Consider the following 26,929-nt stretch of genomic DNA (forward strand, 5'->3'; position numbering starts at 1 on the left):
TATACATTTGTTTATTGTTGTCATACCAAAAAAAAAATCCTCTCCCTGTACAACTGACAACCTCAGTACTCTCACTTCTCCATGTTAATGGCAGACAAAGAAGGTGCCATGAAATTAAACAGGAGACCTAAAAATTCCCTTCATACATAAACTCGTATTAGAAGTGCCACTTTTCCATCTGGGTTACTTCCACTTTCAATACTTTCTTTGTCTACTCCACAACAATAAGAAGGCCCTCGATATGCCAGTATACATAATAGATACTAGGAAAGAAAGGGCTGAAGAAGAAGCCTAAGCATGCGAGCTGATGAAGTCCCACAACTTCCCTAAAATTAACTCAGAAAGCCCTACTTTGATCTATAACTAACAAGAACCAGGAAAGATTTACAAGTTGCCAGTTCTTTCACATGTGTCTCCAATGGTCCACACTGAATCAGTGTTGCCGAAAACCATCTGGAGCTTGACATCTGTCCATTCCTTCAAGGTCCAACTAGGATGCCTTCAGGAACAGATGTTTTGGAAACCAGCCCACCCTTATCCATGTCCCTACTTTCACCAATTCACGGGAGCTGGCCCCTCCATGGAGTAAAGATTGCCCATATCCCCATGTCTCTATAGTCTTCCAAAAGCATGCTATCATACTACAAGGGCCAACCAGGCTAAATACTGTTTTATGGGAAAAAATACCAGTGAACTCTAGCTTTCTACTCTCAAAGGGAGATAGAAGCAAACAGTGAAGTAATCCCCAAAATAAGAACCAGAAGGAAGAAGGATCAAGATGCATGGATTAATTACCTACCCCTTATTAATACAGTGTAAACTCTCTGAAAAAGGTGTTAACTCCATAGAGAAAACTTTCTATTCTTGTTTTCAAGCAATTTTGTGGAAACTGAGCAAGTACTGCATCTCTTTGTTCCCACATAGCTAGTAATTCTAACTTTGCTTAATATACTTATTTTAAAGCTATGGTAAAGCATTTCAAGATCTGAGGAGGAACGCAGCAAACATTTGAGAAATGTACTTTTGAGAAATGTCATGTGATAGTTTTATACTTAAGAGAGAACTCACTGCTTCCTCCCATCCGGTGCCAATAAAAAACTCTTTGCTTTGCTCTTGCTCAAGTATATTGTCACTTATATCAAGAAGACAATAAACATGATTCTTTTCTCTTTTTTCATCTGGATTAGTACATTTGAGTTGTCTTTCTTCTATCTTATAAATTTCATTGCCATTTGAGGAATCCATTTTATCTTTCTGACATAAATTCATCATGGTTTCAATTTCTTAAAGCTTTTAGCCTGCAATTTGAAAAATAGAACAAGTTTAATGTTTAACATTCAACAAAGCTCCAAAATATCATGCATTTGAGATGCAGACTACACACCAACTCCAGAAAATGGATCCAATGCCAAATACTAAACAAGAGGCTGGTATTACAAAGACAAATTCAATTCTGCTTAAAGACAGACGGCCTCTTGTCATACTTGTCAGTTCAATACTGAAGATATTTCTGAAAGTATTGTGTGTATAGCATGTATACACTACATATATAGTGTATGTATATATACATATACACACATATACATATATACACATACATGCATGTGTGTATATATGTGTGTGTGTGTATGTGTGTGTGTGTGTGTGTGTGTATATATATCTTAGCTCTTATGCTCAGTATTAGTTGGGACAGAAAATACAGGTCAGACCAATCAGTTCTTCCCCTTTTCCTATCCCCAAACCCAACCAGAAGCAAAAATGGTCTAGAAAGACACTACCAAAATATTTTCCATTTCTGGCTTAGGTACTAAGGCAAAATCATCTGGACAACCCTGTTTATAGTCTAGGACATGTGATCAAATCAATAATTACTTTATACTTTTTAAGTTTTTTAACCAGAATTTTAATAGTAAACAAGAAAGCATTGCGTTTTACCGTGGATGGTTCAAATACGTTCAGCAGCACTTAAATCTTTCCACATGTGACAGAAAAGGAGATGAATGAAATCTGAAAAGAATATATCATGGTTACAAGAGGACTAAAAACAAGAGGCAACTTTTTCATTGAAAAATAGGAAGGAATAAAAACCCAACTAGGGGCCCTGTAACATAATCTGATGGAGCCTCCCAGATTGGGGAAAGTGGGCATATTAAGCTCCCTTTGTCCAGTGGAACCTATGAACTTCACAGACAGCTTTTCAACACTGAAGAATCCACATTACAGCACTATAGTACCAACACTAACTTAAAAAAAGTGTGTGGGGGGGGCGAGAATATGAAGTTCCTAAAGGCAAGTTTAAGGATAACATAATAGAAAGACCACTGAACTAGATAAGTAATTCACAATTCCTTTGAGTATTGGAGACACTTTTTAGTAGAAAAGCATCAGATTTCCTTCCCCCATGATAGCAATATATTGAGAAAAGAAATTTTTCAAAAGCTACTTTGAATTAGTGAAGCTGTCACAAATATTCATGATATTTTATTAATCACAATTCTATATACATTTTAAAAAGTGATTACATTTAAAATAATATTTGAAAATAGTAAAATGTACAACATTTTATTTATCCAATTTACAAAACATATAATTATATGTATTTGTGGACTACATATGTATTCACAGACTATTTAAAATAACTCTGGGTTTCAAGTTGGAAAGCAAAATGTACTAGGTGTCCAGGGATCTGGTTTCTAGCTCTGGCTCTACCAGGACTATTAACTATGTGATCCTGGGAAAATCCTCTAATTTCTAGGAGACTCAGTTTCCTCATGTGAAAAATGGAAATTATACTTTCACTGCCTGTCCCCTAAGGTTGTTGTATGGAAAGTACTTTGTAAAATACTGAATGTTACAGAAAGGGGGCTATTATTACGAATGTGGTTTCACCTAATATGCAGTCCAAAGGAAGAGGAGAAAAAGGGTTTTAAAGTTAGCAAAGCATTTTATGTAGCTAATGTCATTTGATTCTCATTACAACCCATTGAGGTAAGTGAACTCTTGACTCCAAGTCCAGCACTCTATTTATTGTATCACACTGTCTCGGTAACAATAAAAACAAAACCAAACAAACCTAGAATATAGTAAATATTGAAGAGAGCATTAAGTAATTCTAATTACCAATCTTGGTCCTAGAGAACATACAATGAAACAGACTTCTCTTTTTGGTAGACCAAGAACATTTTATATATTGTCAGACATGGTTATTGTTATTAGTTGTTTTGCTTACTTCAATCAGCAACCATTTATTAAACACCTACTATATTAAAACACCTACTATATTAAGCACTGGAGATACAGGAACAAATGGGAAACACTTTCTGCTGCCAAGGAGTTTATATTCCAGTCAACATACAACATGTACAAATAAAATATATAAAAACTAGATAAAGGATGATGGGAGTTGGGGGAAACAACACTAGCCACTAGGGGGATTAGGAAAGGTTTCATGCAGATCAGGTGGTACTTGGGTTGAGCCTTGAAGGAAACAAGAGATTCTGAAAGCCAAAGTTGAGGCAAACGTGTGGAGAAAGAAAATGGAACATTATATGTAAATAACAGCAAGGAGGTCAATTTGGCTAGACCAATGCATGAAGGGAGGTAATGCATTTGATCCCATAAGCAATAAGGAACCACTAAAACTTACTAAGTAGAAGGGTGACATGGTCATACGTAGCTAGCCCTTAGGAAAATCATTTTGTCAGTTGTGCAGAGCATGGGCTGGAGAAAATGAACTAACAAAGCATTCTTTAAAGGTATCAATGGTAAAACATTGCTAATCTTATCCATTACTTTGGTATTTACACTTCTAAGGATTTTCATTCATAGCTAACTGAAAGTAGTACAACAGAATACCTTATATGAGAAACAGTAAGAAAGCCAGTCTCATTGGATCAAAGGGTGCATGAAGGGAAATAATGTCTATCAGAGCTGAAAAATAGCCTCAAGCCAGGTTGATAAATATCAATTAACTGCTTTTCTTTATTACAAGGAAAGGTTAAATTTGAGTACAGGCATGGGGAAGGGATGGGCAAATCCAAGAATCACTGTGATATGAAAACAAAGACATCAATTACCCCAATTGATAAATGGTCAAAGGATATAAACAAGTAGTCTTCTAGAGAAAAAATCCAAGCTATCAAATACCCACATGAAAAAAATACTCCAAAACTCACTAATTAACAAAATGCAAAAGCAACTGATGGAGCAGCTAAATGGTACAGTGGATAAATCACTATCAGGAGGACTCCTAACTGACTGACCCTCCCCCCACAATAAAGCAACTGATGAGGTTCTACCTCACTCCATCAGACTGGCAAATGTGACAATAAGGAAAATAGAGATTGATGCACTGTTGGTGGAGTTATGAATTGGTCCAGCCACTCTAGAAAGTAATTTGAAACTATGCACAAAAAGTTACTTAACTGTGCATATATGCCCTTTAACCCAGCAACACTATTCCTAGGTCTATAGCCCAAAGAGATCAAAGAAAAAAAAAGACCCCTATGTAAAAAATACTTACAGCAGCTCTTTTTATGGTAGCAAGAAACTAGAAACTAAAGGGATATTCATCAACTGGGGCATGATTGTACTATAAGAAATTACATACGGCAGTAATGTCAAATTCAAATAGAAATAAGGGCCCCTATCCATACATAAGGATCTTTGTGAACTGCATATTGACTTAGGTTTTAAAATGTAATGTTACCTATGTTTTATTATATTTTTATTTATTTTGTTAAGTATTTCCCAATTACATTTTAATCTGGTTTGGGCTGTGGGTTTGAAACCTCTGATGCAAAGAACAGTTTCAGAGAAACAATAAGAAGACTCGTATGAACTGACGCAAAGGAAAATGAGCAGAAATCAGAAGAAAAATTTACATATTAACAACACTGTAAAGAAAAATTTGAAAGACTTAAAAACTGTGATTAACACAGTGATCAAACACTTCCAAGGGACCAGTGATGAAGCATTCTCCTAACAGAGGTGATAGACTCAAGGTAAAATGAGACATGTATATTTCGGACATAGCCAGTTTGGGAATTTGTTTTGCTTAATGATACATACATTTTATGGGGTTATTACTTTTTTTTTCAAGGGGGCAGTTTTTGCTCATTGAAAAAATTGTGTTTTTAGTTTGGGATCCTTTTCGGGAGGTGAACGATGGATTCTTTCGATGACTATTTTGCCCTCTGGATCTGCTAGATCCAGAGAATAAAATAGTCATCAAAAGAATCCACCATTCACCTCCTGAAAGGGATCCCAAACTAAAAACCCCAAGAAATATTGTTGCCAAATTCCAGAACTATCAAGTGAAGGAGAAAATACTACAGGCGGCCAGAAAGAAACCATTCAAATATCGAGGAGCAACAGTTAGGATCACACAGGACCTTGTAGCTTCTACATTAAAAGATCGAAGGAATTGGAATATGATATTCTGTAAGGCAAAGGAGCTGGGACTACAACCAAGGATCAATCACCCAGAAAAGTTCAGCATAACATTTTGGGCAAGGAGATGATCATTCAATGAAATTAGGGATTTCCAGACCTTCCTGACAAAAAGGTGAGAACTCAATAGAAAATTCGATCTTCAAATGCAGGTCTCAAGAGGGCATAAAAAGGTAAACAGGGGAAAAGAAAAACCTGTTACTCAATTTGGGCAAACTGTTTACCTCCCTATAAGGGAAGATGATACTTGTTAATCCTGAGAATTGTATATCTATTATGAAATATAAAAAAGGATATACATAGATAGAGGGAACAGGTCTAAAGTAAGTGATGTGATGATAAAAATATGATTTAAGAGTGCAAAGGGATTGTAACAGGAGATGTGAAAAGGAGGAAGCAGAAAATGGTAAATTACATCACAAGAAGAAGTACAAAATTATAGTAGACAGAAAGAGGGGAGAGAGATGAGCATTGTTTGAGAGGTATTCTCATCTGATTTGGTTCAAGGAGGGAATAATAAACTTAATTAAGTATATAATCCTAACTAGCTCTATAGGTAGTAGAAGGGGAAGGGGGAAGAAAGCTGAGGGGAAGCTAAAAGGGAGGGAAGAAGTAGTAAGGGTAAAGGGGAGTAAAAGGGAGGGGGGCTTAAAGAAGAAAGGGAAGACTGAGGGAGGTGGTGGTAAAAAGTAAAAATTCTATTGAGGAGGGGAAGGGAGACAGGAAAACTAAAGCACAAATGGTGGGAAAGAGGATGGAGGGAAAGACACAGATTGTAATCATAACTGTGAAAGTGAATGGAATGAACTCTCCCATAAAATGGAGATGGATAGCAGAATGCATTAAAAGCCATAATCCAACAATATGTTGTTTACAAGAAACACATTTGAAATAGGGGGATACACACAGGGTAAAGGTAAAAGGTTGGAGCAGAATATATTGTGCCTCAGCTGATGTAAGAAAAGCAGGGGTAGCAATCCTAATCTCAGACAAAGCAAAAGCAGAAATAGATCTAATCAAAAGAAATAAGGAAGCAAACTATATCCTGCTAAAAGGCACAATAAACAATGAAGCAATATCATTACTAAACATATTTGCTCCAAGTGGTATAGCATCCAAATTCTTAGAGGAGAGGTTGGGGAAGTTGAAGGAAGAAAAAGACAGCAAAACTATACTAGTAGGAGACCTCAACCTCCCCTTCTCTGAACTGGATAAATCTAACCTCAAAATAAACAAGAAAGAGGTTACAGAGGTAAATAAAACTCTGGATGAGGTAGATATGATAGATCTCTGAAGAAAATTGAATGGGAATAGAAAGGAATACACCTTTTTCTTAGCGGTACATGGCACATATACAAAAATTGACCATGTTCTAGGGCATAAAAACTTCACCATCAAGCGCAGAAAGGCAGAGATGCCTTCTCAGATCATAATGCAATAAAAATTATATGTAATAAAAGGCCATGGAAAGATAAACCAAAAATTAATTGGAAACTAAATAATCTAATCCTAAAGAAGGAGTAGGTTAAACAACAAATCATGGAAACAATCAACAACTTCATTCAAGAGAATGACAATAATGAGACAACCTACCAATCTTATGGGATACTACAAAAGCAGTTCTTAGGGGAAGTTTTATATCTTTGAATGCCTACATGAATAAAATAAAGAAAGAGGAGATTAATAATTTGGGCATGCATGTGTAAAAGCTACAAAAAGAACAAACTGAAAATCCCCAAGTAAATACCAATTAGAAATACTGAAAACCAAAGGAGATTAATAAACTTGAAAATAAGAAAACCATTGAATTAATAAATAAACCAACAGTTGGTTTTACGAAAAAACTAATAAAATTGATAAACCTTTGCTCAATCTGATTTAAAAAAAGAAGAAAACCAAATTACTAAAATCAAAAATGAAAAGGGTGAATACACCTCCAATGAGAAGGAAATTAAAACAATAATTAGACATTACTTTGCCCAATTTTATGCCCACAAATTCGACAATCTAAATGAGATGGATGAGTATTTTAAAAACTACAAATTGCCCAGATTAACAGAAGAGGAAGTTGAATACTTAAACAACCCCATGTCAGAAAAAGAAACTGAACAAGCTATCAATGAACTCCCTAGGAAAAAATCTCTAGGGCCAGATGGATTTACAATTGAGTTCTATCAAACATTTAAAGAACAGTTAATTCCAATACTATGAAAATTGGGGAAGGAGTCCTCCCCAATTCTTTTTATGATACAAATATGGTTTTGATACCTAAACCAGGAAGAGACAAAACAGAGAAAGAAAATTATAGACCAATTTCTCTACTGAATATAGATGTGAAAATTTTTTTTTAAAGTTTAGGTTAAATTTATTTTTCCCCCTTTATTCTAAATTTTATTTTTCATTTTTAACACAGTTTATAACAGATAAAACAATTCAAACTTTTGGTCAGGTGATACTTCTTTTTAAAGCATTTACAATATGGACCACAAAATAGATGTGAAAATTTTAAATAAGATTTTAGCAAAACAAATACAGCAACTTATCATGAGAAAAATACATTATGATCAGGTAGGATTCAAACCAGGAACGCAGGGCTGGTTCAATATTACGAAAAGTAATAGCATTATCGACCATATCAACAACAAAACTAACAGAAATAACATGATTATCTCAATAGATGCAGAAAAAGTTTTTGACAAAGTACAATACCCATTCCTATTAAAAACAATGGAGAGCATAGGAATAAAGGGAACTTTCCACAAAATAATAAGCAGTATCTACCTAAAACCTTCAGCAAGCATTATATGCAATGGTGATAAGCTAGATGCATTTCCAATAAGATCAGGGGTGAAACAAGGATGTCCATTATCTCCACTATTATTCAATATGGTACTAGAAATGTTAGCTATAACAATTAGACAAGATAAAGAAATTGAAGCAATTAGAATAGGTAAAGAAGAAACTAAGTTATCACTCTTTGCAGATGATATGATGACATACTTAGAAAATCCCAGAGATTCAAGTAAAAAACTACCTGAAACAATAAACAACTTTGGCAAAGCTGCAGGTTACAAAATAAACCCACACAAATCTTCTGCATTTCTATATATTAGTAACAAAGCCCAACAACAAGAGATAAAAAGAGAAATCCCATTTAAAGCTAGGGTAGATACTATAAAATATTTGGGAGTTTACCTGCCAAGACAAACCCAGGGACTATATGAACACAACTACAAGACACTTTTCACACAAATAAAGTCAGATCTAAGGAAGTGGAAAAACATCAGTTGCTCATGGGTAGGCTGAGCCAATATAATAAAAATGACAATTCTACCTAAATTAATTTACTTATTTAGTGCCATACCAATTAAACTATCAGATAATTATTTTCTAGAGCTGGAAAAAATAGTATCAAAATTCATCTGGATGAACAAAAGGTCCAGAATATCAAGGGGACTCATGAAAAGAAATGCTAAGGAAAGTGGTCTAGCGCTACCAGATCTCAAATTATATTATAAAGCAGTTATCAAAACCACTTGGTACTGGCTAAGAAACAGAAGGGTAGACAAGTGGAATATCCTAGGTACTCAAGACACAGTAGACAATGCATATAGCAATCTCCTGTTTGGTAAACCCAAGGACTCCAGCTTTCTGGTATAAGAACTCAGTGTTCAACAAAAATTGATGGGAAAGCTGGATAACAGTGTGGCGGAAACTAGGCATAGACCCAAGCCTGACACTGTATACAAGAATAAAATCCAAATGGGTACATGATCTAGGTATAAAGACTGATACTATGGACAAATTGGTGGAGCAAGGAATAGTGTATTTATCAGATTTATGGAGAAGGGAAGAATTTTTGACTAAAGAAGAGACAGAAAGCATTACGAAATGCAAGATGGATCATTTTGATTACATTAAATGGAAAAGTTTTTGCACAACCAAACCCAATGCAACCAAAATTCGGAGGGATGTAGAAGACTGGGAAAGAATTTTTACAGCTAATGTCGGTGAGAAAGGCCTCATTTCTAGAATATATAGAGAATTGAGTCAAATGTATAAAAATGCAAGTCATTCCCCAATTGATAAATGGTCAAAGGATATGAATAGGCAATTTTCAGAGGAAGAAATTAAAGATATCTATAGTCATATGAAAAACTGCTCTAAATCACTTTTGATTAGAGAAATGCAAATCAAAACAACTCTGAGGTACCACATCATACCTATCAGATTGGCAAATATGACAGAACAGGAAGATGATAAATGCAGGAGAGGATGTGGGAGAGTTGGAACACTAATACACTGTTGGTGGAGCTCTCCAACCATTCTGGAGAGCAATTTGGAACTATGCCCAAAAGGCTACAAAAATGTGCATAGCCTCTGGCCCATCAATAGCACTTCTAGGACTGTATCCCCAAGAGATCATAAAAATGGGAAAGGGTTCCACATGTAAAAAAATATTTATAGCAGCACTCTTTGTGGTGGCCAAAAACTGGAAATCAAGGGGATGCCCATCAACTGGGGAATGGCTGAATAAACTATGGTATATGAATGTAATGGAATACTATTGTGCTATAAGAAATGATGAACAGGAAGATTTCTGAGAGGCCTAGCAAGATTTATATGATGTGATGCTGAGTCAAAGGAGCAGAACCAGGAGAACTTTGTGCATAGCAATGACCACAATGTGCAGGAGTTTTTTCTGGTAGACTTGGAACTTCACTGCAATGCAAGGACTTAAAAAAAAAATTCCCTACGGTCTTCTGAGGCAAAATGCCTTCCACATCCAGAGAAAGAACTATGGAATTCAATCACAGAATGTAGCAGATCATATTGTGTGTGTGTGTGTGTGTGTGTGTGTGTGTGTGTGTGTGTGTGTGTGTGTACTGTGTTCTGGTTTGTTAGATGATTTTTCCCACTCATTTTAATTCTTCTATACAGCATGACTATAGTGAAAATGTATTTAATAGGAATGTATGTGTAGAACCTATACAAAATTGTATGCCGTCTCGGGGAGGGAGGGGGAAAGTAGGGGGGAGGAAGGAGAAAATAATAATCTAAGTTATATGGTAGTTATTGTAGAACACTGAAAATAAATAAAAATTAATTAATAAAAAAAGAAAAACTGCAAAAAAATTGTGATTTTAAAAACACAGGCATCAACAAAACTTATTTTAAGGAAAATTATTCCAACAGCAATTTGGAAGATGGACTAGAAGGGAAAGCAACTGAAAAAAAGGAAACCATCTGTAAAGTTGTTGCAGATTTCCAGGAATGAGGAGATGAGGACCTGGTCTACGGTGGTGGCAGTGAGAACGAGGAAAAAAGAGTGACTCTGAAAAACATTTGCAGGATGAATCAAAAGGAAGTGGGGGCAGTTTCAATGAAATGAATGAAGCAGAGGGAAAAGTCAAATATAATTCTAAGGTATCTATACTAAGAAAATGATGGTTTCACCAACAGTCACTTAACAGTTGGGAATGGGGACTCTGTTGTTTGAAAGAGGAGATTAGGGCAATATGATGATTTTGGCTTTAAATGTATTAAGCTTGAGATCACAGCAAACAAGATAATATAACTAGAAATCATAAGTAGTAGAAATCAGTAGTATTACTCAATTAATGAATGAATGACTTTTGCCCTTTGAATTAAAAAAGAAAAATGCTGATGGAGAACATAGGGCCTACATAATTTCAAGCTGAAGAAAAATTCACTAGCAAAGGTTCACTGAATTGCAAAGTGAGGATAAAGCACATGGGATTCTCAAGTCCTACTATCACATACCCACATACTCAATATATTATATCCTCTAACAAATTTATTAAGAGGATTTGTTTTGTAAAGTTTGGATGTGGCCAAAGCGCCACACTTTGAGGACCCAGAGGGTCACGTGTGGCCTTCAGGCCATAGGTTCCCCACCCCTGAGTTAGTCACTTAACTTTTCTCGTTCCCAGTTTTTCTTTTGTAAAATGATGGGAATATCTGGGCTTTCTTTCAAGCCCACAACTTCTATGACTTTATTTGCAAGTGTATAAAGATGACTGTAAAACGTAACCACTAATTTTAGAAGACTGATGAAATATACTTCTCTCCTCTTAGAAAACCGTGTACTATAACTGCAGAATGAGGCATATACTATCAGATTTGTTCAATACATGTTAGTTTTTTTAACTGTATTTCTTTGTTATAAAGAAAGGTTTTGTGGATGAAGGTTGTTGATTTTGGAAAATAACAGCAATATATAAAAGAGTATTGGTAAAACTTCCTTTTTCAATGTGGTAAAAGAAAATACTCCATATTGGCTTCTAATTTTTGTTCCTTCTCTGTTTCTGTATCTAAATAATTGCTACTTAAATATACTATTTAAAGTGAATATATTTCATTTTTGGTGTCAATTGATTACCTGTTGATTATAATTTACTTAATTGCATAAAGAATGATTTGGAAATGTCAACAAGTAAAGGAGAAGGTTTCTTTTTAACTTTTCTGACAATGCCTTCTGTACTCTTCCCCAACATCTCCATACCATGAAGATTACACTCCAGCCATCATGCTTATTCTAGCTCCCCTTTATATCTTGTCGTCTACTGTGACACAGTAAGCTCCTTGATAGGGGTTGTTTTGCTTGCTTCTATTTATATTCCCTGTGTGTGGCTTATACCATACACTGGCACATCATAAGTACTTAAGGAATTGTGTGTGCATGTATATATGTATGTGTGCGTGTGTGTGTGTGTATTGGATTGGTACATGGCAAGCAGTTAATGAATTCTCTCCCTCTCTATGACTATATATGTATATATGTGCATGCATGTGTGTGTGTATATATATACACACATACATATATAGACATTTACACACACAGATACACATACATACACACAGATACATATATGCATGCCAGGGGTGGCATTGAATGCCAGGGTAAGGAGGGTTGCAGGCCCTAAAGTGTCTACTGAGTTGGGGACAAGTTTAGAAGCAGAAGCAACAAGAACAGGGTCTTAGTTCCAACTTCTAGTGAAGTCTGCAACTGAACTACTAGTGAAGAAATCCTAGACCTATAGTTCTGTCACTTTGAAACAGCAGACTTTCCAGCTAGCTGACAGTGGTCAAGTCCAACAGTAATCTACTGAAACTTCAGACAGACATGCCCACAGGCCTATTCATCAGACTCAAATACATGTTTGGTACCTGCAGAACTCAGAGCAAAGGAATAGTGATCAGACTGTTTGAGGAACAACAAAAGCTGATAGGTTCTCAGCCTGAGCTGTCCCTGAAATCCTGGAACATCATAGCACTCAACACTTCAAGAAAGCAGCAGGAGCACCAGTCTAAACATTACCTCTAGAAATATATGGAGATCAGCCCTAGCATCAGTCGTCCAGAAAGTCTGAAGGCTTGTTTGTTTGTTCATTCTTCCAACCATTCTCCTGGGGAGTTTTTCCTGGGAGAACTTTGGCTTGCACTTTGAAAGGGAACATAGAAGTTGGGAAGTTGGTGGAGTCTTTTGGTAAAGGTGGGTATAGTTAAGGTAGCTGGGTAGTTTGGGGGTTGCTAAGTAGAAAGTTTTTGGACGGTTTAATCCTCTCTTTCGCTTATTCTAATTTAGACATATGCTTCCTTTTCAGTAACTCTGAGTACCATTTATCATAGCTGTCCCACTAGAGAGGCTGTTTCCTCATTGATCAGTTTCTGCTTTAAATACTCTAATCTGGTCTTATCAAAGTTGCCCCAACCAGGGAGCAAAGTTTAGGGTCATCACTAGTCAAACCAACCCAATCCTGTCCTGAGGGACAGTCAAGGCCATATTTCTTATACATTTGAAAGGCACATGTTTGTTCTGGGGATTTATTAACAGGAACTGCTATATCTTCCCCCCTTGCCTTTACCACACATCTGTCCCATTTTAAAGGTGTACGCTCAAAGATAATAATACCACTTAACTAATAAGTACATACAATTCACAAATACACTATAAAGGGGTATAACAACACAAATACAAATACACCAATACAAATATTCCACACTGCGCTAGCAATTCATTTGAATTATGGAAGTAAACATTCCACAACTCTAATCAGGTGTGCAATTAAAAATGCTAATTTCAACCAGTGTAACTACACACAAAACCAACCTTGCAAGCAATTTTTATGCAAAAATTTTCTATCCCATGCAGAAATAAAGCCCTGAAGTCCATAATTCAGACATGCATTTATAGAAGAAAGAAAAACTGTAGGCCATAGCCAGTCCTGAATTATAAAAGATGCATGCAAAAGTCAAATCTGTGTGCAAACGGGCCTCAACAGAGTTATCTCAGCCAAGAAAAGGCCCCAGGAACATTCCTTGCAGTGAAAGGTGGGCTTAATCAAAAGGCCAAGCCCAATGGCAGGAAGGTGAGCAGTGAACCTGCCAGACCAGGTGAGTTTAGACTTGAAAAAATCCAGTGGCTCCCCATCTCTTCTCCTCAGTACTAGAGAACTCAAGACTTCTCCCTATATCCACCCCTTAAAAACTTGTGACACCTATTGATGCGTTAACTGGATTTTATTGAGCCAGTCTCTTAACCTGAGAATGAAAACTGCAGGCCAGAGACAAAGTGCCAGTAATCAGGCAGCATTTAATTAATTAGTTCCATTACAAGGAATAGATTTGCAAATCAGGAATTCTCATGATCAGAAAAACCACCTTGCTGAAGTGAAGACAAGAGATTATATACATAAATCACAAGTGGGAAGGGAGAGGGTAAGGTGGATTGCAAACAATCGTTTCTACGGCCAGAGAGGTTTCCTACGACCAGGCCACAAATCCATGATCACTAAGGTACAGACACCCTGTAGGTCTTTGGGAACAGCATTGTTCAAGTCTTTGTGGATTGTTACTTGGTAGGTCACAGGACCAGAGTTCTGTGATGGGAACAGGTTCTACAGTCCTCGATTTGCTTCACTTCAGGTACACAGGCACAAGGATGCCAGCGGTTACAGGCCTTGTCAAAGTTTGATTGATTATGGCAAGTTGCATTGTGAGCTCTGACTCACAAGCTAGAAAAGGCAACTCTAAAAATCTAATCTATTAGTATATTAATTACACACATCATATTGATTATTATAAAAGTCATAATTCCCTTCACAGGAAGTGGGCTGGAAGAGTGAACAAACAAACAAAAAGATTTCCACCATAACAAGATCACACTAGACACAAACCCAGAAGAAAAGAATGGCTCCAAAATATCTAGAAGCAAAACCTCAAAGGAAAATATAGCCTGGACATAAATTCGATTAGAATTCCTGAGATATGTAAAGCAAGATTTAAAAAAAAGAGTTAGAAATGTTTTAAATAAAGGAAACAATAGTGTTAGAGGGGGAAAATGGAAAAGAAACAAGAAGAAAGAAATGTAATGGGAATAAATAGCTTGGCATAAGAAGTATAAAACCCTGCCAAAGCATCAAATTCTCTGAAAATTAGAGTGAACCAAATAGAAACTAATAACTTTATGAGACAACTAAAAAAATTAAAACAAAGTGAAGAATGAAAAGAGAAGAAAATTTTAGGTATCTCATAACAAAAACGACTGTCCTGGAAAACAGACCAAGGAGAGAAAATTTAAGGATCACTGGACTACCTGAAAGCCATGACCAAAAAAAGTCTAGACCTCGTATTTCTTTGATTTTTTTTGTAAATAGTGTTTAATTTTCTTCCAATTGCATGTAAAGGTATTTATCAACATACATTTTATAAGATTATGAGTTCCAAGTTTTTCTCCTCCCTCCCCTCCACCAGCCACAAGACAGCAAACGACCTGATATAGTTAATACATGTGCAATCACATTAAACATATTTCCACATTAGTTATGTTGTGAAAGAAGAATCAGAACACAAAGGAAAAACCACGAGAAAGAAACAGAGAACAAAAAAAAGTGAAAATAGTATGCTTTGATATGCATTTAGACTCCATAGTTCTTTCTCTGGATGGGGATTAGCCATCATGAGTCTTTTGGAATTGCTAGACCTCATATTTCAAGAAATCATAAAAGAAAACTGCCCAGACCTCTTAGATCCAGACGGCAAAATACAAGTAAAAGAATCCACTAATCACTCCTGAAAGAAGCCCCCAAATGAAAACTCCTGGGAACATTACAGCCAAAATACAGAATTTCTAGGTCAAAGGGAAAAAAACAACATTACAAGAAGGCAAAAAGAAAGAATTCAAACACCAAGGAGCCACAGTCAGGATCACACAAGCTTCAGCAGCCACCACAATAAAGAAGCTGAGAACTTGGCATATCTTTCAGAAGGCAAAGGAGAGATAAATAATACATAGATATACATGCTTAAAACTAAGAATAACTTCCCAAGAAAAACTGAGTATAATTCTAAGGGGGAAAAATAGACTTAATGAAATAAAGGATTTACAAACTCTCTTGATGAAATGATCAGAGCTATCTAGAAACTTTTAACTACAAACACAGGAATGAAGAGAAATATAAAAAAGTAAATATGAATGAACAATGATAAAGCATTGGGTAGCTAAATGGTACAAAGGAAAGAGTGCTGGGTCTACAGTCAGGAAGACCTGAGTCCAAATCCAGCTCAGATACTTACTGCCATGTAATGCTAGGCATAACCTTTGTTTGCCTCAGTTTCCTCATCTGTAAAATGGGGACAATAATAGTATCCACTTCCCAGAGTTGTTGTGAGGATCCAATGATACAACTGTGAAGTGCTTAGCATAGTACCTGGCACAAAGTAAGTACTATATAAAAGTTAATTATTATTAGCTATTATTAAAGGATTAAACAACAATAACCTGCTTAAATTCAAATTTATCATTTGATAAATGTGTCTCTTCTGAATCCTACAAACATCAGAGTAGAAAAGGAGTCCAATTAGGTAAGGTCTGGGAGTGGTTATTATGTCTTGATGATCTAAAAAGAAGACTGGAAAGGGAAAGGAAGAGGAATACACTAAGGAGAAAAACAGAGAGAAAAATTAGGAAAAATTGTATCTCATATCAGAGTGTGCAAGAAGTCTATACAAAGAAGGGTAAAAGAATGGAGGGAACTACTGAGACTGAACGCAACTCTCATGCAAACTGGTCTCAGGAGGGAAGAAACACACACACACACACAAAGTTGGATACAGAAATACATTTCACTATGCAAGGAAATAGGAGGGAAAGGGGAAAATGTACAAAAATATTTATAGGTCTTTTCATGAAGAGCTGGAAACTGAGTGGGTACCTATCAACTGAGGAACAGGTAAACAAATTATGATATATAAACGTGCTAGAATACTATTATCCTGTAAGAAATGATGAAGGGGTTGGTTTTTAAGAAACCCACGAAGGCTTGTCGGTGCTATGAAGAATGAATGAGAAGCAAAGTGAGAAGAATCAAAAAAACAATTTATACAAAAACAAAAAATATCGTACAGTCAAACATCTTTAAAAGTCTTAGAAATACTTAGAAATAATGATCAACAACAATTCCAGAGGACTAATCATTGAAATATGCTATCCACTTCCTGCTAGAGAGGTGAAAGAGTGCGAAATGGGATTTTTTTTTTTTTGGACATAGCCAACGTGGAAATTTGCTTTTTTTGAATATATATTATTCTTGAATAATATGTTTTAGATATACAAATATTTGTATATGTGTGTGTGTGTTTATGTGTATACATATTTTTAACAGGTTTGTTTTTCTTTCTCAGCTTGGGGAGAGAGAATGGGAGGAAAAATAGTCAGCTTCTTGCTGACTGAAAAGAAATGGTCAAAGAATATAAATAGGCAGTATTTCAATGAAGAAATCAAAACTATAGATAGTTATATGAAAAAATGATCTAAATCATTATTGGTTAAAGAAATGCAAATTCAAACAACTCTGAGATATCATCTCACACCTATCAGATAAGCTAAAATTATAGAAGGGGAAAGTAACAAATGTTGAAGGAGATATGGAAAAATTGGGACATTAATACATTGTTAGTTTTAGTGGAACTATGAACAGATTGAACCATTTTGGAGAGCAATCTAGAATTATGCCCAACAGGTTAAAAACTGTACACATCCTTTTATCCAACAATACCATTACTGGGTCTGTTTCCCAAGGTTATCAGAGAAAAAGGAAAAGAACCTATATGTTCTAAAATATTTATAACAATGCTCTTTGTTGTGACAAAGAAGTGGAAATTGAAAGAAATTAGAGAATAGTTAAACAAGCTGCGGTATATAACTGTGATGGAATACTACCATGCTATAAAAAATGAGGAGCTGGTAGATTTTAGAAAAACATGGAAAGACTTGCATGAAATAATGAAAAATGAAGTGAACAGAACCAAGAGAACATTGTATACAATAGAAGCATCACTGTTTGAAGAATAATTGTGAACCAACAAAGCCAATGCAACCAAGATTAGGAGGGAAGAAGAAAACTGGGGGAGAATTTTTACAACCAGTGTCTCTGATAAAGGCCTCATTTCTTTTTTTATTTTTTTTTATTTTTTAATGTTTAACAATCACTGCCATACAATTGAGATTTTATCCCCCCCCACCTACCCCCCACTAACCCCCTCCCTCCCCACGACTGCATACAATTCTGTATAGATTCTACATATACTTTCCTATTGAGTATATTTTCACTATTGTCATGCTATGTAGTCAGACTAAAATAAATGAAAGAAATCGTATAACAAATCAGAACATGATACACAAACACATACACATACACAAACATGATCTGCTACATTTTGTGAGTGACTTCCACATTTCTTTCTCTGAGTGTGGAAGGCATTTTGCCTTGAGAACCACCTTTGGGATTTTTTTTTTTTATAAGAAGTTTTTGCGTTATTACAAAATTCCAAGTCTACCAGAAAAAACTCTTACACACTGTGGTCGTTGCTGTGCACAAAGTTCTCCCGGTTCTGCTCCTTTCACTCAGCATCAGGTCATATAAGTCCTTCCAGGCCTCTCTGAAGTCTTCTTGTTCATCATTTCTTATGGCACAATAGTACTCCATTACATTCATATACCATAACAAAGGCCTCATTTCTAAAATACATAGAGACCTGAGTCAAATTTAAAAGGATGCAAATCATTCCCCAATTGATAAAAGACCAAAGAATATGAATAGGCAGTTTTCAGCAGAAGAAATCAAAGCTATCTATAGTCATATATATCTATTTGAAAAAATGCTCTAAATCTCTACTGAATAAAGAGATGCAAATCAAAACAACTCTGAGGTGCCATATCACACCTATCAAATTGGCTAACATGACAAAACAGGAAAATGATAAATGGGAAAAGATGCGTGAAAACTGGAACACTAACTTATGGGTGGAGTTGTGAACTGATGAAATCATTCTGGAGAGCAATTTGGAACTATGCCCAAAGGGCTATAAAAATACACATACCCTTTGACCCCACAATACCATTTCTAGGGCTGTAGCCCAAAGAGATCATAAAAATGGGGAAAGGACACACATATACAAAAATATTTATAGCAAGTTGTGGTATATGAATGTAATGGAATACATTTGTGCTATAAGAAATGATAAACAGGTGGATTTCAGAAAAATCTGGATTTATATGAACTGATGCTAAGTGAAGTAAGTAGAACCAGGTGAACACTGTATACAGTTAACAGCCACAGTGTGCAAGGACTGACTTTGATAGACTCAGCCTTTCTCAGCAATGCAAGGATCTAAAATAATTCCAAAAAACTCCTGATGGAAAACGCCATCCACATCCAGAGATAGGTCTATGGAGTCTGAATACAGAGCAAAGCAGACTATTTTATTTGTTTTGTTTTTCTTTCTCATGATTCCTCCCATTCATTCTAATTCTTCTATACAGCATGACCAACGTGAAAATGTTTAATAGGAATGTATATGTGGAACCTATATCAATTGCACAATGTCTTGGAGAGGGGGGTGGGGAGGGAGATGGAGAAAATTTAAAACTTACGGAAGTGAAGGCTGAAAAGGAAAAATAAATAAACTCAAATAAAAAAGAATTGTGAACAACCAAGTTATCTTGAGTATTTTACATTCTCAAATCAACTATAAATGATATATGAAGGAAGATGCTATCTACCTCTAGAGAAAGAACTGATAAACAGATGCACACATTAAAAAAAGAAAAGAAACAAAATTCAATGTAAAAAGAGGGGTTAAGGAGCATAAAGAAATAAGAAAATTTGGATCATATCTTATAATATCACAAGAGTTAGAGCTGGAAGGGATCCTAGAGATTATCTAATTCTTCCTCTGGTTTTAACATAAGTAAAACTAAGACCCATAAAAGCTAACATACTTGCCTATCATTGATAGAGCTCTAAGGGGAAGGAGCAAAGAGTGAACAGAAGCAGCTGGCAGTCACATTCTTTCTTATTCTGAGCGACTCCAGAAGATTTCCAGTGGAGCTGGACATCACTTCCTTTGTATCTTTAGGGCCAGAGCAGAGGCCAACATCTTTCAGATGTCTCCTCTGAAGAAACAAAGATAATGACACTATGCAGGATAAAATGGGGATGGAATCAGAGGCAACTGACTTACTCACCTCAAGGAAGCTGTTCTCAGCAAGGATGAGCTCTAGCATCAATCAGCTATGGGGAAAGGTAAGGTACTTACAGTGTCCCCACTCAACTCAGTCTCCCCAACAATGGCAGTACCTTCTAGGAATACTAGTACAGAAGGCTCTGATGAAACAGCAGATATCACTTTTTCCTTACCCTTTGTTACTGACAGATCATATGCATAGGAAAGTATGTTTTTTGCTTTGCTTTTTTAGTCTGCACCTAGGATTACACCGGCATGAGGAACTCTTGGCAATTCTTCTATCATTTAACAGTTTTACAGAGCTGCCCAAGGCACTATTATGGTAAACGTCTTGTGCTGAATCACACAGTTAGCAGGTGTTGGAGGTACAACTGGACCCCAGGTCTTCTAGACTTCAAACTATCTAGTAGGCCTCTCATAAGAAAATTATGGTCTCCTTTAATCATGTTGTCCTTAAAATATATAAAATAATATGTAAAATACTATGCACAATTTAAAATGATCTATAAATGTCAAATTAATATTATTTTATTATTCACACACATTATTATTCTACTATTTCCATGTATATCTTCCCCCATTCCTCTGTCGGCCTTTTTTAGACCTTTGTTATCTTATGATAGAGATAAGAACAGGAACTGAGTCTGTGCTTTCAATATGAGGAAACTCCCTCTACCAATGTAGGTTTGTCATCTTCTCTTCAACTTTATACATGGTCTTAAAGTATTGCTCAAAGCATTGAGAACTTAAGTGACTTGTCCTGAGAGATGGGACCTGAATTCGGAATTTCCTGACTGAGGCCAGCTCTCTATCTACTGTGATATGCTACCTCTTACTGGACGTTCTACTAACCTTAAACAAACCTGAGTTTAACAGTGTTGATGGATATCACTGAAGTCTATTACCTAAGGTAGATACTATACTTGAAGTGGTGAGTCCAGACTAGGGCTCTGAACCAAACTAGAGACCAAACTAAAAGAAGCTACACTGAACTAATGGTACTCAATCTTCCCTATATTTGTGAAAAACTAAACTGTTTTTGATATGCTAACTTCTTCTAAAATAAAAGCATGACAGCAACAAGTACCACAAATTCGAAGGATTAAAAATGAGAAGGGCCTAAAAGGAAGCAAGTTCATCAAAATTGAAACTCTTTCATGGTCAAATCCCTTCTCTCTCTCTAGGATTCAGTTTCCTTATCCATTAAGTAAACCTCTAACGTTGTCCTTTCTAGTTCCAATGTCCTAAAATTCTAGCCCAGAGTGGGGAGCCTGCAGCCTCAAGGCCATGTTTGGCCCTCTAGACCCTCAAGTGTGGCCCTCTGGTTAAATCCAAACTTCACAGAGCAAATCCCCTTAATAAAAGGACTCAGTCAAAAGGCAACAAACGGGTGTTGCCTCAGAGAAACTGAGACCTGGAAAAGACCTTAGCTTAAAAAGGCCAAGGTTCCCAACTACATCCTGGACAATCACTAATCATCTTGACATGTTTTGCCACTGGACTCCAATGACTCTGGAGGAAAGAATGAGGCTGATGACTTTGTGCAGCTCTGTCTCACTTAAATCCAATTTACTTGCAAATCAAGACATCACCCTGGAGATGTCATTGGTCCTCTTCTAGAATGAAAGACTACTACCAACATTCTAAAATTCTATGAAATTTCAAAAAGAATGGTAGATGTGGCATTAAGAAAGTAAGGAAGAGGGGAAATCAACCTGGAAAGGTAGGCTGGAACCAGAGATGTGAAGGGTTTTATCCTAGAAACAATTCATGAGCAAGGGGGAAGTAATATGATCATATTTGTGCTTCAGAAAATTTATGTTGGCAATTGTGTGAATAATAGAGATGGGAGAGACTGAAATCCAGAAGTCTAATTAGTACAGCAATCCAGGTAAGAGGTCTGTGTTTTGTTAGCCATGTGACAAAAAGATGGATATGAGAGCTGTTATGAAGGTATCATCAACAAAAAATGGGCAGTTGGTTGAATGGAGGGAAGGGTGAAAAAGACAAGAGTTGAGGATGACTGAGGTTACAAGTCTAGCTAACTGGAAAGATGGTAGTGCCCTCAACAGAAGTAAGGAAGTTTAAAGTAGGGATGACTTTTAGGGGAAACACCATGAGTTTTGTTTCTGATAAGGTGACTTTGAGTTATCTTTGGGACCACTAAGTGGAGATGTTTAGCAAGCAGTTGGCAGTATAAGACTTAATTCAGTAATAGCATGATTTGATCAGAGCTGCCTGTAGGAAGATTAATTAGGCAGTTGTGTATGGGATGAATTATAGGGAGAAAAGAGATGTTGTTCACAAATAAGATAAATAGGCCAGTCAGTCTCTAAGAATTGTTTAAGCACCTCCTATGTATCAGGTACTATGCTAAACTCCAGAGATACAAACAAAGGCAAAAGAAGTCTGTGATCTCAAGGAATTCGGTCTAGTGGAGGAGACAATATGCAAACTATTTCATCTACGTCTTCATCCGAGTCCTTCTGAAAAGCACAGGTGAAGTAAGAAGTAAAGGTCAGGGGAAACGGACACATTAACCAGTCTTCTGGCTGCTCAACCTTCTACGACTCCACCTAACTGTTCTACAATCTGGCCCACAGCTCCTGTACTGTTACAGTTAGAAGGCTATCTTCTGTGGAATCCACAGCTTTGAAAGTTGAAGTCCACAGTGAAGACGCTGAGTTATGGTAGCAAATGGCCTGCTATCATCAAGTTACAACATCTATATTATGTCTGTGAACATGTTTGTGATATGTGTAGACATATGCAGTCTTGATATTTTAAAACATGAAACCCTATACGTAGATGAATCCTAATCATGTAGGATGACACACCATTCCCTCAGTACCTTCTGAATACACTACACCATGGCAGTATATAACGCTGCTCACTAGGAAGCTGTCTGGTCTCCACAGTTTTGTGCTTTTCTCCCTGGCACCACAAGTCACCAAGGCCTAGGCTACAATCTTGCCCCGGACAATCCAGGTGATCACAAAACTGATGCCCATCTGCCAGTCCACCAGGAGGCCCTGAGTATCAAATGAGATAACACATGTAAAGCGCTTCTGCAAACTTTAGGGCTATCATCATTCTCCAGCTTCACTGTGAGCCCCTCGCAGGGTAGGGCCCTGCCACACTTCTGTACCCCACAGCACACCGCGGGGCGGGTGCCCTGTTTGCAGAACGGAGCGGCAGCACCACATGCCCTTCCATTTCTAAATCTACAACGCCAGCGTCCTCGGTGCGAATGCTGACCCAGGGAACACCATGTCCCCAGCCCAAGGTCCTGGTGCCCACCTCCATCCTCACTCCCTCCTCGTCGGCCTTGCCCCCCACAACATTACCCCTTCTCTTCTCCAGCTCCTACGGCCCCTCTTCCAGAGGAGAGAGCGCTGCTTTTCGAGTTTGAAGACCTGAGTTCAGATGCCAGCTACCTGTGTGACCCTGGACAGGTTACCTAACCTCTCTGGGCCTCAGTTTCCTCGTCTGTAAAATGTGGGAGTTGGCTCCAAATAAAAGTTTCTAGTCTCCACACCAACCAGCCCGCCTCTCCTTTCCCAAATGGCTCCCAGCCTAGCCCCTCCCCGTCCCGCCTCCTACCCCTGCCCCTCCCCCTTTGCGCAATGGCTCCGCCCCCTCCCCTCCCCCTCCCCCCCACCTCAGCCGCATCGCCTCCGCCTGCGCGCGCAGGTCCTACCTTCCGTCCTTCTTTAGCCCCAGCCTGGGTGAGCGGCCCACCTCGGGCCGGGGCTTGGTCCCTCGCCTCCCGCCCCTGGGAGGGGGGGGGGGCGGCAAAACCGCCAACACCGCCTCACAGCCACATGGGAGGCTGATTCAGGCCAAGTTGGGCGGGGTGGGGTGGGGCCTGGCAGGCCGTGACCGGACTAGGAGCCCTGGGCTAGCCGGCCGCTAATCCGCGGAAGCTGTGGGCGGAGGCGCTCGTTGCCCTGGGTTACCGGCCACGCGGAGGGGCTCGAGGAGAAGGTGGACTGCGGAAGTGATGTTTGGCAAAATCGGCTTCTCGCGAGAAAATGGGCGCGGGGTCGGGGAGCGGAATTCAAGAGAGGCGGTAGGGGTAGCAGGCGTGGGACTGGCTAGGTGGGCCTTGGAAGCCTGAAGAGCGACTTCCCCGAAGAAAAGGCGGGAGGCATAACCACCTCGCCGCAGACCCTGGGGGGAAGAGGCCCGTCCTTGCCTCGCCGGGGCCTGTGGGTAAGAGGATGTACTGCCCCTGTGCGGGTCTGAAGCCAGCCCGGGCCGCAGGCTGTGGGAGGCTCCGCCCCAAACGGGCTGGGTCCCGGTGCGGGGTCGGTCGGGGAGTCGGGGCCTTGTCGTGGCCCCTCCGCCGATGCAGCCGCAGAAATAACGTACGAGCGCGGCGCCAGGGACGGAGATTTAAAAAACCAAACTAAACCTGACGCCGCTCCTGCCCTCACGGAGCTTATGTTGTTAACAGAACCCGAGCCAGGACACCCTCGGAGGCCTCCTGGCATGTGATGTGGCCAAAGGGGGCGCCTCCGGAGCGCGGACTGCGCTGCCTATAGACTAGAGCCTTCAGGGATTTACCAAATTCGTTGTCTTTGTGTGGTGCAGTGGAAAGTGCTGGATGTGTCGGAGGACTTGGGATGCCAGTGTTGACCTGGGTGACCTCGGGCTGGTCACGTCTTTTTGGTCTGTTTTCTCAAACGTCAAATTAAGAGTCGGATCAGGTGAACTCTAAGATCCTTAACACCACAGGGGGCCTATAGAAGTGATACGGTGTGCAGAATAGAAATTCTTTATTGATTTGAGATTCGTTGGAATTTCAGGTTAGGAATCCAACTTCAATTAAGTTATTCTTCTGAAATAATAAATCATATCTATAGCACTGAAGTTTACAAAGTGCTTTCCTCACAGCCACTCTGTGAGGTAGACAGTACAGGCATTATTATCTTCATTTTACCCATGAGGAAACAGGCCAGGGAAATGGCTTGCCCAGCCAGGTTTACACAACTCGTAAGTGTGGCAGCTATGGCCTTGTTGTTCCGGTCCATAATCCTGTGCTTTCAGTCTTGACTCTAGCTAACAATTTCAGCCACATACTGTCTACTCTTGGATGACTCCACCCTCTTGTCCTGTCTCACCCCTTGCCAATCTTTTACCACCCAAATTCTTTCCTCTTCCAGAACCCCTGAATCTTACTGGAGGAAGTCACCCAATCCTGTGGATTAGTTTCGCTACTTCAGCCGGGCATTGATGGAACCTGACAAGCCTTTTTTTGTTTTCTGATCAATTACCTGAACTAGTTCTGTTTCATCCATAGGGAATAATTTGGAAAGGGGAGATAATTCAATCTTGTATATTTATTTCCCATATTTAGTGACAATTGTGTCTCTTACTTGGGTAGGATTTTTTTTTTTTTGTGGTAACCAATCAACATCCATCCTAGAAAAGGAAACCGCAACTTCAAAATACAATTTTGTCTCCGAATGAGATTTATTGAAGGATATTCTCTACAGCAAACAGGTATCAAGACACTCCTAAAGTTTTGGGGTCTAGAGTGAGAGGTGTTGTCCATTAGCTTGCCTGGGGAGAGGGCCACCAATATATGGCTTTTCATCTCTGATGTGTCTGATGTTTCACCAGCTTTCTTCCAGGGGATTCTAGGGCAGTGACTGATGGGGAAGAAAGGTGTTAAACCTTGATACCCTGATGTATGCTTTTGAATCCTTGAGCATTGTCATTAGTTGAGAAAGCCAAGCAGGGAAAAAGGAAGAAGAGAAGTCTGTACATCTCATAGCTAACTAAATTTATTGGCCTGTTCTCATATAAATGGGCACCTGCTCTCTCAGTCTTCACTAGACCCAAGAGCTCACTCTTCTGAGCCTGAGTCATGGACTTATAAGCCTTAAAGCAAAACAAGGAACAAGGGTGATCGTTTGTTTCCAGTGGATCTCTATTGTCATCTCTATGCAATATAATCTCCAAAACTAGCCCTGATTTTTCATTACCCTATCTCTGAATGCTTGCTGGCATTACTTGGAAGTCTGGCTACTGTGTCACATACATTGCACGTCCTAGTCGTTTTTGCTAACACATTGCTAGCTTCAAGTTCGTAGCTGCTGAAAGGAACTGAGTGCTGACCATCAGCACATTCAGAATTTTGGTTCTCTAAGACAAAGCCCTGTTGTCCAGCTGATAGTGTACTGTGCTCTACGTTCTAGTCAAACTGAAATATGTATGTTCCCTAATAGGGATGATTTCATTTTTGTTTTGAATACCTATTACCCATAATAGGTACTAAAATAAATGTTTAATTTGTTTCAAGCTGTTCCTGGAATTCAATATGTCATATACAGTTTATTTTCATTCCGTTATGCCTAGAGTGCCCTTTTGGTCTCATTTCTACTTTTCACAATCATCTTCCTGTAAGGATGAATCAGTTTATGAACCGCCTTCACAAATTCTCCTTAATCCTCAAGCTGATAATGTTGTCTCTCTTCTCAGTTTCCTGGAACTTAGTTTGCCCCATTATTCCTACCTTCTTATATTTGCCTTTAGCCATGTAGAAGCAGAAAAGTTGCAGAGAAGCAGATTTATTTCAACTCAATGTAAGGAAAAGTTTCTTAAAAATAAAAGGTATCCAGAAGTGAAATGGGCTGCCTTTGGAAGCAGTGGTCTCCTCCCTCACAAGAGGTCTTCAGCACAGGGAGGGTGGCACTTGCTGAGGAGGGTATAGAGGGGAATTCTTGTTTAGATAAGAAGAGAACCTAAGAGTAGAACTAGGTGGCCTGAGGTCCCTTCCAGCTCTGAAATTCTGTGAGTAAATGTCAAGTAAAAATTGAGTGCTGGGAAATACTTGCTTTATTCTTCCTATGCATTACTAAGTTTTTATTTTCAGGGTTATTAAAAATAATAGTACTGGTCTTACTCTCAAGACTTCAGG

General features: G+C 38.3%; 1 protein-coding gene and 1 long non-coding RNA gene across 12 annotated transcripts in view; one reads left to right on the forward strand and one right to left on the reverse strand.

The window, feature by feature from the left end:
* C1H16orf46 (chromosome 1 C16orf46 homolog) overlaps positions 1–25,176 on the reverse strand; it is a 67,966-nt gene extending 42,790 nt beyond the window's left edge. For 4 of the 11 annotated variants that reach the window (XM_072634182.1, XM_072634181.1, XM_072634180.1 and 1 more), the window contains exon 1: positions 1,069–1,173. Coding sequence is in view for 4 of the 11 variants with exons in the window: in XM_072634175.1 (XP_072490276.1) it covers positions 1,069–1,272 (204 nt within the window). In the remaining 7 variants the exon portion in view is untranslated. Of the gene's footprint in view, positions 1–1,068; positions 1,299–1,935; positions 2,008–12,793; positions 17,965–23,348; positions 23,566–23,701; positions 23,880–24,570 lie in introns of those variants that run through there. The other 7 variants (XM_072634175.1, XM_072634183.1, XM_072634173.1 and 4 more) reach the window with 7 other exon arrangements.
* Positions 24,728–26,310, forward strand: LOC140520307 (uncharacterized). Its single transcript, XR_011972451.1, has 2 exons — positions 24,728–24,812; positions 25,170–26,310. It is a non-coding gene; the product is annotated as an uncharacterized lncRNA (long non-coding RNA).
* Positions 26,311–26,929: the final 619 nt, after the last annotated feature.

The sequence above is a fragment of the Notamacropus eugenii genome, chromosome 1 (genome assembly GCF_028372415.1).
Source record: "Notamacropus eugenii isolate mMacEug1 chromosome 1, mMacEug1.pri_v2, whole genome shotgun sequence".
NCBI lineage: Eukaryota > Metazoa > Chordata > Mammalia > Diprotodontia > Macropodidae > Notamacropus > Notamacropus eugenii.